Source organism: Leptopilina boulardi, unplaced genomic scaffold (genome assembly GCF_019393585.1).
Source record: "Leptopilina boulardi isolate dan_hultmark-lab unplaced genomic scaffold, ZJU_Lbou_2.1 LbouV2_38, whole genome shotgun sequence".
NCBI classification, from domain to species: domain Eukaryota; kingdom Metazoa; phylum Arthropoda; class Insecta; order Hymenoptera; family Figitidae; genus Leptopilina; species Leptopilina boulardi.
This window is the reverse complement of record NW_026137951.1, coordinates 968,950-984,126: the sequence shown is the minus strand read 5'-3', so window position 1 is coordinate 984,126 and position 15,177 is coordinate 968,950. Positions and strand designations below refer to the sequence as shown.

Genomic DNA, 15,177 nt, shown 5'->3' with positions numbered 1-15,177 from the left:
GTTCATTCTAACGGATTTTTTTTTAAAAATATTTACAATTAAATAAATATTCGATTAAATTTTAAAATTGATTTATAAATTATGTTCAATTTATGTACAATAAATCTATATTTAAAAAATAGATAACTAAACAATTTATTTTGTATGTAAAATAATGTATAAAATATTCTTTTAAAACATTTAAAACGTGTGTATAATAAATAATTCTAAAAATAATCATTCACTTAGTAACAAAATAACTAACAATTTTGAGAAATTGAGGGGAATTTTTTTTTGAAAAACTTCCTCTTGTCTTGATCCCTGTTTTCAATTATCAAATATAAATTATGTTTTTATAATTATTCCTGATTAGAAAAGTAATTAATTAATGCAGCTAAACATAAAATCATACTCTTTACAATATATTTACAGAAGAGTATAAAGCAACTAATAATTGAAAAATTTATCTTTATTTTCAAGTAAATTTGACTGAATTTTAGAAGATTTATAACATACTATATTTACAATAATTTAAATTAAATATATATAAATATATATTACAAGATATGTTCTCTATTTTTACTGACGAGTAATATTTATTTTTTATTTATGTTACAATTCTTCCAAAATTCGTTACCTTATATTTATCTAAACTAAATTGTCAAGTATCAATATTTTCTTCTAAAATCATGTTAAGAGTTTTAAACTTACATTTCTTTTATGAAGCTTTCCATTTGAAATTTTAACAGCAGTTTCGAATTTTAATAATGTTAAGAACATTAAAAAAAAAGTTTACAAAGAAATTTGTAAAACAAAGAGAAATCATTTTTCTTTTTAAATTTAGAATTTTTCTTCAATCCGTTAAAAAGAATCCTACATATGTATTAAAAATTAATTAAAACTTAATTTACAACTGGAAAGCCCCATTAGTGAATTTTCTATTTAATCTTATTAAATATAAAAATTATCACCCCTGAGATAATATACACTGTACATTGATTATTTACTACTTACTAGATAAGATTCAGACTTTGAAAAAACTAAATTATTTCTTTCAAATTTCACATTTTTTCCGAACTTGGAACCTCAATAATACTACCGATACTGCAGCTTGAACTTTTTTTTGGCGGTCTCGATGAACTTCTTGGAGTTCTAGGACCACCCAATCTATCCTGTAACACTTCCAATGATTTAACACCTTTTCTCGTACTATTACCACCACTTCCACGTTCACTTGTTCCATTATTGTTATCGCGTTGAAAAAATTTCACAAAACAAGTTCGAATATTTTCAGAAAAAACACCATAAAGTAATGGATTAACAACAGTATTAAATTGAGCTATAACTAATGTCCAAATAAAATGATGAGAACGTAAAAAGAAATTTGTATCCTCAGTTGGTCGACTACCATCGAGATAAATTAAAAACATGACAATTGTTATTGGTAACCACATAACAAGAACGGCAACAACATTTAGCAATAAAATTCTCACTACTCGTAAATGTTTATGTAAGCGAATTTCCTCGTGTTGCGATAAACTTCCAGCACGACCCTGACGCCCTCCTGTCACTGACGAAGAGGATAATTTTCTACCTCCCCAAGGTACCAGTGTTCCAACCACTGAAAGCTCCGAGTCTCTTCTTCCCGATCCGTCCTATTTTAATTAAATCAGGATTTTTTAATTTATTTATAAATTGCTTATTCAAAAATTTATATATTTTTTAAAATATCGAAATATAATAAAGTTTTTTTTTATATATATATTTAAATTTACAATGAAGAAAAAAATCGACAAATACAAAAGACAATATTAATTATTGTTAATTGTAGTTTCTATCTGCGTAGATTAATTTTGCCAATTGATTGAAGGATTAAAGTTGTTTACGTTGCTATTAATTGTGTAAAATGAACGTAGGAAGATTATTTACCTGTACAACACATGGAACAGCCCATCTATTTCTGGTGTCCAAAATACTTTGAAAAATTCTTTGATAATGATAAACCAAAAGTCCCATTGGCAATAAACAGGCAATTATAATAATTGGAATTGTAAAACATAGAGAAACATTTATTATTTCACTTCTTGGAAAAACTAGCGTACATATTGTTATACCTTCTTTAACAACCTGAAAATTTAATAATTTAAATATTTACGAAAAATAATTCTCTAATTTAGCAAAATAAATAAATTAACAAATTACCCTTGATTTAAACCAAAAGACGGCAGGTAAAAAAACTAGTGCCGCAATTATCCACGTGGTGAGACCAGCAGCCAATACACGAGGAACTGTCAAGGCGCTTCGATAAGGTGCAACAGCCAAACATCTGTGTCTATCCATCGATATTAACGTTAACGTCCACAGCAAAACGAAACCACAAACAAACTGCAAGCAAAGAGAGAGAAAAAAAAAATTAAATTACATGCATCAAATAATATTCTATTCATAAAATTTATATTACTTTGAAATATTTTTTAAAATGTAATTCCATTTACAAAAATAGGGGAAAAGAAATTTGTTTTTCAAAATGTAAAAATAAATATTTAAATTACAGACGCAATTCTTAAGTATAAAAATACATATTCAGAGAGTATTTTATTTAAAAAAAAATTTCTTTCATCAATTTTAAAATCGATATATAAACTCCTTTGATCTGTTATTTTATTTTTCGTAAGAAAAAAAAATTCCAATTCCGACGGGTGACATAAGATTCCCGTTTGGGTTTCTCCTCTCTAACATCATTATCCTTTCATAAGAATTGAATTGAACACAACGACAAAGTTTAATTACGTTTCTATTTCAATTTTATTGTTGTCGTGTGTGTATGTGACGCACAAAATGTGGGTGAGATAAAGGTAAAAAACGGAAAATCAAGTAGTAATTAATAAACTATATCTATATTATATTTAAAATAGAGAATTGAAAAAAAAACTCAATTATGTACCTTTTTCTTATTGTCTATATTACGTATAGTGTCAAAGAAATATTAATATTTCATGAAATAACTGAAATTAGAAACAGTGAGTTTTTACGTAACTGTTACATAATTCACGAAAAGATAGAAAATAAAAACAAAAAAGAAAAATCTTTCCTTTTTGAACAAAAATAAGGAATTTTTTTTTCTCTAAAATATAATAAATTCGTTATTTTCATGTGTTTGAAAAATATATAGAATATATCAAGAGATTGAGATTGGTAGTAACTAAAATGAACTCGCGTATGTTTCATTTTTGTAAGAATATTTCTTTTTGAGCTTTAAGAAGCGTGAGAGATTTGAAAGCTGGACTAAAAAACCACAATGGTGTTAGGGAGAAGAAACTCAAACGCAAATCTTATGTTATACATTCACAAATACATACAAGTATGGAATTTGTAAGCAACCTCCTGGAAAATGTACTACTAGAAAAAAGGAATAAAATATCAAAGAGAGCAAAGAAATTTTATAATCATTCGTCAAATATTAATGTTATTAAAAAAAAAAAAAAAAAAAAAACTTTAAACAAAAAATTTTAAATTATACAAATTTTCATTTTAAAAAATAAATAATACTTTAAATAATGTTTTCTTTCTATATATAATTTCTATATAATTAAATAATTTAAAAAATTAATTATTATTATTTAAAAATTGTTAATGTTATATAAATAATTTTATTTTCATTTATTTGAGAGATTTGATTTCTTTTAGTATCCAAATTTATCCATATCTTTTGCGTCACACGATAACAATAAAATTGAAGTATAGGAACGCAATTAAACTTTGTCGCTCTGTTCAATTCAATCCTTGTGAAACTAATCAGAGGCGTATTGACTATGAGGCAGTCATTTAGAATCTAAATCACCCTCTTCTCGCTTTTCATTTGACATAAACTCTTCACTATAGGAATCTCGAGAGAACTTTGTTATCAGAAAAATCGAGAAAACAATGATTTAATGACTCAAAATCGTCAATTATAATAATTAAGTGTAACTAATAAAAATTAAATTAAAAATTTTTATATTAAATTTTTAAAAATTAAAACTATAAATAATATTTAAAAAAAAGTTTATTTGCTCTATTATTAATTAAAACGTATATATTTTTATTTTAAATTGAATAAAAGAACAAGGATCGTTTATAAGAATCCCATTTGAGTATATATAGTTATATTGAATGTTGCATTTAATAAAGTTGTTTACTTTGGAAAACGAATATTCATGAGTCTTCTATATGTACCTCGAATGCAGTATGATGGAATGTTTGCTTTTACAACTTAAATCCAGAAACATTTTCAATGTTTTCTCAGGACAATAGAGTAACTGCTTCGAATAATAATTTTTCCATTTTAATTTCTTCAAACTAATTCATGAATTGTAATCGTTTTATTAGAGATTTATTTTATATGATTTTTTACTAAAAAATTAAAAATAGAATATTCTCGAATTTATATTTTTTTATATAATAATAATAATAATAATTTATATTTTATATTTTTGTGTTCACTAATTTTAAACTCAATTGTATATAGCAATATTAAATGAAATGCCAATGAAATTAATTTTCCTTTTGCACGCAAAAGAAACAAAATTACTAAGAATTTTTTTGTAAGATAATAATTATTATTTCTCTGTCATTAAGATTCGCTTTAATTATTGCGAAATGAAAGGGTAACCAAGTAGAAATATTGTCTTTTTCTTTTCATAACTGTATCGAATTTCGCTCTTCACAAAAAGAGGAAAAATTATTAATTATATATATATAATATATAATATTGAAAATAAAATATGTATAACATAAAGTAAAACATTTTCTTGGAGCTTAAAAAAAAGAGAAAATAATGAGAAATTGCTAGAACTTTTGCACAAGCTTCTTATTTAAATAAAAATAAAATGAAAAAAATAATAAAAAAAAAAGAAAGATAAAAGAAAATTTAAAATCCATTTTTATATAGAATAAAAAAAGAATAAAATGAAAAAAAAAAGTTGCATACTTGAGAATATGGAATTAATCTGCAGACTGCATCGCCTAATTTCCAGGACTGCGTTAATCTCGTGTAGGCGACCGCAGGAACGCCCAAAGCAAAGAGTAGATCCGCAGCTGCAAGATTCACCAAGCATAAGTTCGTTGGTGTTCTCATTTCCTTGTACCTCAGGACGCATGTTGCCATTCCCAAATTAGTGGCTACTGCAATCACGAACGTGACAGCGAGGACCAAAATCTAAAACCGAAAACCAATTACTTTAGTACCAAAGGACGGAAACAACACCCCCAGATGTGCAATCTTGTTTCAAGAGTAAAGTTTAATGTCAAGGGAATGAAAAGCAAGTCCCCCTTATACTAAACAAAATATTTATCTTGAGTATACGTTATTTTTAAAGCTATTTTTAAAACTCTTTTATTTTTTCAACTACTACTTTCTAAACTTGAGAAAAAAAAAATTAAAACATTTCCCAATTGCAATTCTAAAATTTACATAATATAAATATCAAATTCTTCAAAAGGAATTTTAAACTTTTTTTTGATAAAAATCTCAGGTACTAAATAGAATAATTTCGAGGACAATGCTCTCAAAAAAAGAATATAAATACAAAGAGTTAGCGAATTATCTCAAGAGTACAAAGTTATCTCTTAATCCATCGTAATGTTGATTCGGGCTTCGTATATATATATAGGAAGTTTCTCCTTTCTTGTCTCTCGAAAACTCCTTAATTTTCTTATTTGTCAAAATAAATTGGAAATGAGAAAAATAATTTACACAAAATTAACTTTCTTTTTTTTTTTGCTTACTTTCAATTAATTCACTTTCATTTTAATTACATTTTTAAATCGATCTAAAAATATAAAAACTGTAAAAAAATATGTTTTAAAAATAAAAAAAATTTCTCACCTCTACACCGCTGGTACCTTTCCTATCACCAAATTCACTATAGTAGGTAAAATAATATCGTTGTCCCCAATCTTCATCTTCTCCCAAAAGATATGAAGTATTCATCTTTGAGTTTGATCAATATCCTTATTTCTCTCTCTCTCTCTTTTTTTTTTCACCTAGGTTACGTATAAAAATTCATCATTGCACGACCAGCTTGTAAATCGTTCTCTCAAGTTTTTCGGTAAATATTCATCGTTGATCCTCCCCATGTGTCCTGGGAGTTTTTCAGCAAACGAAAAAAAGTCACCAAAAGTCCATTACTATATATACCTGAAAACAAGAGAAAAAGAAAACTTATTATAACGAAATTATTCACATTTAAAAAGAAATAATCTTTCAAAATCGAAATTCGTCAATTTTTATTCTAAATTATTATTTATTTCTCATTTTTTGATTATAAAAATTACAATCGTAACATATTTTTGAGTTAAATTAAAAAAAAAATCTCAACGAAAGAAATAAAAACCCATAAATAAAAGGGTGACGTGATTATTTAGAAGAAAAAGTCAATTGTAAAAAAGAAAACATGTCCCTGACAAAATCACACCAGTTTGGCCTGACCGTAGCCTAAATTTTGATGAAACAATATAACGGGACTTTTCATGAACACAATGTGACATCGATCGAAATTCAAGTGCCAATTAGTTCAGTCAGGCAATCGGCACGTTCTAATGAACCAAGTATTTATTGAATGTTATCATTGTTACTCCTCAATAGATCTCTGCAAGTACTCTTCACTCAATGAAGTCACACAACTTCATTTTTTTTTTTAGACTATTCAAAATAATGTAAGATTCAATCTTCAAAAAAGGGTAAATTATCACGAAACAAATTAATAATTTACAAAAAATTGTATTTTTTTATATAAATTAAAAATTCTCAAAAGTAAAATATTAAAAAAAAATAAATTCTTTTAAATATATCAATTGAAATATTTCAAGTGTCAATTGATGAAAATTGAAGTATCATTTTATACAATATCAAGGAGTTTAAATTTAATAAAAATTGAATGACACCCTCCCCCTCAAAGATAATAAAATATAGTATAAGATGCGGAGAGAAATTTCACGACGACTTTTCTTCTGTTTTAGTTTTAAAAAAGTTAAAGGAGATTTGGCATCGATAGGTATCCTCTTGAAAGTTGTCTTTCCGAACTTAGACTTCCGTTCGTCATTTAGACAGCAAGTTTCTTTGGATTGAAAATCCAACAACTCGAATCCAAAGTAACTCAACTTTTCTCAACTCTACTACTCGCGCACAGTTTCCCTTGACGTTTAATCAGTCAGAGCGTGACTCAACCCCCTTTTTCTCCAACATTGAGTGAGTGCACATACGTTAAACAAAGTCCATTTTATCTCAATAGATGCACATCGTACACGAAGTGCATCAAGTACAGTAATTACTCCAAGAGGTTGAAAAATAGTCCCCTATTTTTAAGTATGCAAATAAATACAAATTTAATGACTAAAAAAAAAATTTCAGATCAATATTATTTTTCAATTTCAATTAATTCACAAATCTCAATTTATATAAATGCTGACCATTTTACGATTACTGCGCTTTATAGAAATTCAAAACTTAATAAGTTAAAGGCGTTATAAAAAAAAAAAACTGCCAATAAAAGTCGTCCATGCTCTCTAATTTGAAATTTGAATATCTGAAAGAAAGAAAATTGAGGTCAGTGAGAAAATGAAAAATATTATTCGAACTGAAAAATGAGAGAATATTATAATATTGTAGTATATATACAATCACAAGTTATAAAAATAATAGCATAAAATTAGAAAATAGGTCAGGTTAAAAAAAAATTTACTACCTAAAATTTGACTTTTTTAAAAATAAATATTTTTCCCCTCCCATAAAGTTTCGATATAACAAATTTTAGGGGAGAAATAAAAAAAAACTGATGAGGATGTAAAAGTTGATCGTAAAAGTGTCATTTTCACACTTGTTATTTTACTAAATCTGATTCTATTTTATTAAAAATATAAATTTTACATTTGTTCCAATAATTTTTTTAAAAAGTATACAATTAAAATAAAAATAAATTTTTGGTAATTTATCAAAAAAAAAAAAAAAAAAAATTAATTAATTGGAATAAATTCCACGTGCAAATGTGTCATCTTATTAAAAACTTGACACTAAATTATTTTCTTGTTTTTACTGTGGTTTTAATTTAAAAATATGTATCATCATATTTCATAAGCGCTGCAAGACCTCAGAATAGAGAAAAGTCAGGAGACCAATTTATTCAACAGCAGAGGAAACGAATTGTCTAGACTTTAACACTTATACAATAGCTTTTACATTAAATGAATTTAATATAAAGATTTTAAACTAAAGAAAACCTAAAAAAAAAAAAAATATGAAACATTCATATGCGCGAATTTCAATATAATGAACATTAAAATTTCAATCATATTCTAAAAAAAAGTCTATATAAAAGTATCAAAAAAAAAATATACACTTGTTTAATTAATCTCAATATGAATATGGTATAAACAAAATAAAAAAATAAAATAAGATTTTAAAGTAAAATCCCGATATATTCATCAGCGAGAGGCAATTAAAATTTCACCATCAACTCCTCTATTTTTATTCCTCTCCGTGCAACATTCAATAAAACCGAATTATAACTGATTAACGTGGTCGGATTTTAATTGGATATCGAATAAAGATTTTCCATCCAGGATTTATTTTTAAAAATAAAAAAAAAAAAAAAAAATTCTAATCGATCAAACCCAGGAATAATCACTAATCAATTTCGCAATAAAACATTGACGGGGGATATTTTTGTTTCTATACGGATTCAGTTGGAGTTCAACGATTCCATGTTATATATATAGACATTTCTATTCATTACTCTCGGGACTCTCCTCTTTGAATATATATTTGTGTGCATTCACATTAGGAAATAAAGTATTCACTTGACGAAAATAAAAAGAGAAACGTTTTATCATCATCAAGACGGGATGGACAAAAAAAAAAGAAAAAGAAAAAAAAAAGGGGGCAAAGTTCTCTCTATCCCAAGGCAGATTTCCCGTATTTCGTGAATTCGATGAGAGAGCGATGTGCACTACTCATACAAAAAAAAAAAAAAAGAAAAAGAATCGTTCCTTTTCATTGTGACGATGAAAGCCGTCTAGGAACTAGCGATAAAAGTAAGTCGTTGTTGCAAAAGTTTCCAACAAGAACGGTAAATCTCTCGTTGAAAATTATTTGCGACTTGAGATAAATTTTAACAGACATTTTTTGAAATTTTTTTTTTCAATCGATATAATTCCATCCTATCAAAATAGAAGTTAATATAAAATCGAAATCAAAAAAAAAAAAAAAAATTCTCTAAAACATAATTCGAATTTAAAAATTCACGAGTAAAAATTTTATTCATCTCTTTTACATATAGAAAGAATCTATGAATGATTAAGGGAGAAAGTAAAAGAAATATTTCAAGTAAGAGAATGCAATCGATTTATATCAAGATTCATTGAAACCCAGTTTCCACGTAGATTAAAAATATACTGATTTTGATAAATATAACTTCAGAATCGATTCACGCATGCTCAACAATTATTTTATACAGTGTTATTAATGATTCTAGGATAAAACTAGTAAAATAAGTCATACCAGTCTTTAATAATTTTCCCTCATCACCAACGGATGAAATTAGCTTAATGAATTATTTACAATTCTAATAATAATCACTACTGACTGGAAAAAAAGAGAATAAATTTTTAGAGACAAAAATAAATTTGTTCTATAATAGAACAAAACAAAAAAATTTTTTTTAAATAATTTTCTTTAATTAGGAAATAATTTCTTGCAATAAGAGGGAAAATTAGATCTTTTAAATATTTCGTCTAGATTATAATGAAAACATAATGAGAAATTTTTTTCCTAAAATTGTAATTATCGACAAATTCTATAGAATTTTTTCAAAAACGTTATTTTGTGAATCAGAATTTTTCATTATCCCATTGGTTTACATCATGATGCTGGGATTTGACTCTTTAAAACGATCATCGTGACATTTAATGCTTTTAAACTCGTCAGAATGATTTATAAAGCGCGTGTAAAACATTTTAAATCCCCACCTCACATCATCGAAAATTCTCGAAACAAAAAAGTATTTAAAAATTAAATTTCTGGAAATTAAATAACATTTCCAAAAGAGAAAAAATTTATTTTTGATTTTTCTTTCATAGGAATATATATATATAGATCATGACATAAAACCTACAAAAACTCGATGATCTTGAAAAAAAAAATTAATTTAAAAATTTATTCTTAAAACTTTTCCAACTTGACAGCCTTTATAAGAAAATATAATCTCAAGTTTCTTTTAATAAAACTATTAGGCGAAACTTTTCTCTATTGAGTTACTTTTATCCTGAGGAAAATAAATTTATTAAACGTCCTTTTTTGGTTTGATAAAATGTTATGTGACACAAGGTCAAGGAAAAAAAAAAAAAGAAAAACTTTCACGAATCTTCTTAAAGGTTCAATTTCATTGTCAGGTACACTACGAAAGATCTATATTATTATATTTTCCTTGGAGGATTCTTTGAAGAATTTGAAAAAAAAAAATTCAATGCTTTAAATTTTCTATATAAACGGAGTATTTTTAAAAGAATTTAATAGATTAATAAATAATATAATATTTAGAATTAAAAATATATAAAAGGTATTCAGCATTACATTTACAAATGAGTCTCATACTGAGAAAATTTAACCATTCTGTACTTTATATATACCCCAGCTTGAAAATAAAATTACTCTCTGATTGGCATTTGTATGTTTTATATAAATAGAAATACAACAAAAAATAAATAAATTACATGTAGGTATTTCTATTCGACAATTTTTACATATTTTAATTATTCAATTTTTTTTTTTTTTAAGATAATATAAGAGTATGTACGATTGAAAGTGCAGGTCATTTTAAATTTTATATTGAGAATATCTTTTTATAAAAATGAAAAATCTATATTGGATATTTTAGTGAAAGTCGATTAATTTCAAAGACTTTACACTCGTATGATTGTATCATATTCTCAGGGTGAAAACTGGGGTTGCGCGCATTCTCTACTCTCCTGGCAAACTTTAATGTAGCGTTCATAAACTTTTTCAATTTATTAAATTTAATATTTCCACGAGGAATTAAAATAATTGTTCAAAAATTTTAATTACATATTTTTACTAAAGTTATCATTGAATTTCTAGTCTATTAAAAAAAAGTGTATATAATTTATTTTTCACATTATTTGCAGAAAAAAAGGAAACATTAATTATCAAAAAAGAAAAGTTCACTTGAGAAGTTTTCTTCATAAGTACTCATTAAAAATTGTATAATAATAATCGAAGGCATCTTATTAGATAACAAAAATTATATTCTATATAATTTTTAATTTTTTAATAATTAAAAAAATATTAATTTATTAATATTTTGTAAATAATAAAAAAAAATTTTTTGAAGCAAAAATAATTTTTAATTGAAAATCATGATTAATATTATTATGATTCTAAGAATAAATTAAAGTTCTGTTTAAGGCGTGCAAAGCAATTTCAATTATATATCATGTGCCCTTTATATAAATAAAGCGTAGGTAGAAGCTTATAAAATTATTCAAAAGCTTTTCAAGAATTATCTGAAAATCAAATACTGATTTTTAAAGAAGAATCTTTTCAAATGAAAAGAATATCACACAGACATCTATTTTCTCATATTATATATATAGATATAGATATGGAAATCTATTTTAATTTCTTGACATAAAAAGAATAAATTCACATATAATGTAAATAAATATTATTTAATTTCAACTTGAATCTAATTAATTAATTATCATTTCTTGATAATATAACTATATTATTATTAATATATACAAGATATATATTATTAATCATAACATTTTCTTTAAAGTATCTGAGAATTAATACATAAACTAAACTGATATATTTATATAATGAAAAGTTATTTAACTAAATTTACATACCTTTGCAATTGTTGGAGCATTCGTGTTTCTCAAATAATCATGTGGAAAATCTTCTGCCTCTTTCAATAAAGTGTGTCTTTAAATACTGGAACTGCGTCCCAATCCCAAATTGATGTCTTTATGGTCATTTAATGATCCTAATCGACGTTAAAAATAGATTTCCTTTATTGTCCAACACATAATTTTTCCTTTTCCATTTTCTCATTTCATCTCAAATGAGAAAAATAAAGCGATTCCTTCTTTTAACCTTCTTTTTTTTATAATCTGAAAAAATTATAATTTAAAAAATAATTAAAATTAATTTTTATAAATAAATTTAAAAAATAATAATAATAAAAGGGATCATTAAAAAAAAATTCTATACAATTCTCAACAAAGCTATTAGATTGATTATAGAAATAAATTAATTAACAAAATTAATTAGTTTCACTAATTAATATATTTGTAAATAATTGTTTTAATTCATTAAATTAATATTTATAAAAAAGGGATTAATTTCTTCCTTCCTTTTTTTTATAGACACGCTTCTAATTTTAGCTTCAATAAAATTAAAACGTCTATATTTGAGATGAAAATATGCCATAACTTTAATTGCACCCTTGACATCGACATAGTCTATGTCAACAGGTGTAAGTCGATCTATCACGTATCTTACTCGAGAATTCATACTTTTTTCATAATCCGTCTAGACATTCTCTCACACAATATTTCAATTTTAAAATTACATTTCAAATTAATTTCAATTAAAATAATAATAAATCAATTTAAACAAATTTTTTTAATTTTTGTATTAATAATCATATACCTTTTATTTTGAAAAATATCAAATATATAAAGACTGATTAAAATAATAAATACAAAATATAATTTAATTATCTAAATAGAAATAAATATTATTTTAAAATAAATTTTAATTTAATTAATAAGTTATTGTTTAATAATTATATTAATTAATTTTTTAAATTGAATTTTTCTATTTTAATATATATTTGTTGAAAAAAAAATTATTTACCTTTTTTTTATTGTTGAATTTGTATCACTGATGAGAACAATTGTAATTTCTTATCTTGAGAGACAAAATGATTTGCGTAGATCCGAAGAATGATTACGTTTGAGCGCTTCCTGCTGACTGATGTCCGGCGTCTATCATATCATTCACTATGAATCCAACGGAATCCCACTCCAGGAAAGCGTCGCGACGCGACATCAACGTGCGCCGAACGGCACATTCTCTCTACATATCAAAATTGTAATCGTAGTAGTAGAAGAAATTGTTGTGGTGGTATTCTTTCAACAAGGGATCTACCCCTAAAGTGATTGACTGCTTTTGGTAGGGTAACAGCTGCACTCAAACACCTGGAATTCATATAACAATTATAACTAATCATATTATATATAGAAAAAAGTTAAAGAAAACAATTAACAAGCAATTAGTTTCATTTTACAGTTTATATATAATATTATAAAAATATTATTATACATTACCAGTAATTTAATTTGTCTTACAAATTTTATATATATGTGCCTCTCGAATCTTTCTCACTCTTCAATCCTGACCTTCCACAATATCGATGAGACTAAAACTTATCTAAAGAAAAATAAATGAGAGGAAATTATAAAAAAAAATATCCCTTTTAAAAAATTGTTCGCAATTTAAAATAAATGATCAATTATAATAATCGTGATAATCCAGAAACATAATAAATCAAATAAATTACAAGTGTTTTTTTAATTTTTAAAAACAAAATTTTTAAATAATTATGAAATCAACTTTAATTATAACAGTTCTTTTTTATTTTAAATTGCGAAGTTGAAATTTTTGGTTCTTTCTTCATTTTTTTTTTTTTTTATTTCATAAGTACATGAAATTTATAATTTTTTCTAGAAGTACAAACCTTTCATTCGTTGGACATTATTTTCATTAAATGCTTATTGCACTGCTTTCGCGAATGCAAAATTTGACATAGATTTCTTTTTTTAAAAGCACATCTGACTTCTTAAGTACAATTTATTACAATTTTTTTTTTTCTTTGTAAGATGCTTAATCGCATATACTTGTTATCTCTGCTCAGTCATGGAATATAACGAACAGAGAAAGCTCTAAAATTAAAAAAAAAATTTTTATAAGTAATTTACACCTACAGTGTTAATAGTTTGTAAATACATGAATCAGAGTACAAAATTACGATAAATCTTCTAAAATTATATATATGTATAGTATTAATATTATTTCTATCTAAACGTATATAGTCGATTCTTAACATTATATAATACATATATTTATTTTCAATTCAAATATTTCATGTGAATAAAAATTGAGTCGTCTTTTCGATTTGTCAATACATAAACTAAATTTCAAATAACAATACAATTTAAAATAAATAAGTTCTTTCAATTTTTGATTTAATTTTAATTGTCAAAGAATTAATATAATTTTTTTTCAATAAGTTAAAAAATATTTTGACAAATTCATTCTTACTCACATGATAATATATCAATGTAACTCGATATTTTGCAAATTTTTTTTTTATAATTATCGAAGTTTCATTTACAGTTATAATATATTTTTTAAAAAAAAGTTTAACTGAATTATATTTTTAACTATTAGTTTTTGATATTAAAAAATTTCACTCGTAGAAAGACAAAGACCTATTATCTATCACGCATAAGCAAATAGTTGTTCATGATAAAGTACTTAATTTTTACTAAAAGAAAAAAAAAGAATTAACAAATGATAATTATTGCATTCAACATTTTAACTGATGCGTATAAACGGCACAAACTTATTTGAAAAAAAACTCTCACAAAAACTAATACCTTATTCTCATTTATGTTGAGAATGTATATTAATAAATACAAACACTCAATTCCTATATAGTTATAATAATTAAAAAATAAGATTTCGTTTCTTTTAACATTTAAATAGGGGTATAATTTTTATATATCAACGTATAATTACGAAACACTTTCTCTGCACGCATTCGCTATTTTTTAAAACATTATTATTCTCGTAATTATTATATTTACTAACAGATTTTATCCTCTCTTGGTGTTATATTAATAAATATGAATAACAATTAAAAATTTAAAACGATAACAATATTTAATGTATTAAAATATTATTTTTTTTCAATATTCCAGATATCAAAATGGATGTGAAATTTAATACTCTTTTATTGATTTTTCTCAGAAGACGCTATGAAAGAATAATTTTTCATTAATTTCTGTATTTTACGGATTTAAATAGTTGTGCGTAAAATAACATTATTTCAAAATATTATAACAACTCTAGAT

At 24.5% G+C, this 15,177-nt stretch overlaps 1 protein-coding gene across 1 annotated transcript; it reads right to left on the bottom strand.

Moving 5' to 3' along the window:
* Positions 1–430: 430 nt before the first annotated feature.
* On the bottom strand, positions 431–13,672 carry LOC127288140 (neuropeptide Y receptor type 2-like). Its single transcript, XM_051315430.1, has 7 exons — positions 12,896–13,672; positions 11,884–12,147; positions 5,846–6,157; positions 4,949–5,176; positions 2,182–2,364; positions 1,909–2,106; positions 431–1,634 (listed from the first exon to the last, which is right to left on the bottom strand). Exons 3-7 carry the CDS (start codon positions 5,948–5,950, stop codon positions 1,041–1,043), a joined length of 1,308 nt encoding a protein of 435 aa, XP_051171387.1. The 5' UTR covers positions 5,951–6,157; positions 11,884–12,147; positions 12,896–13,672; the 3' UTR covers positions 431–1,040.
* Between the last annotated feature and the right edge of the window lie 1,505 nt (positions 13,673–15,177).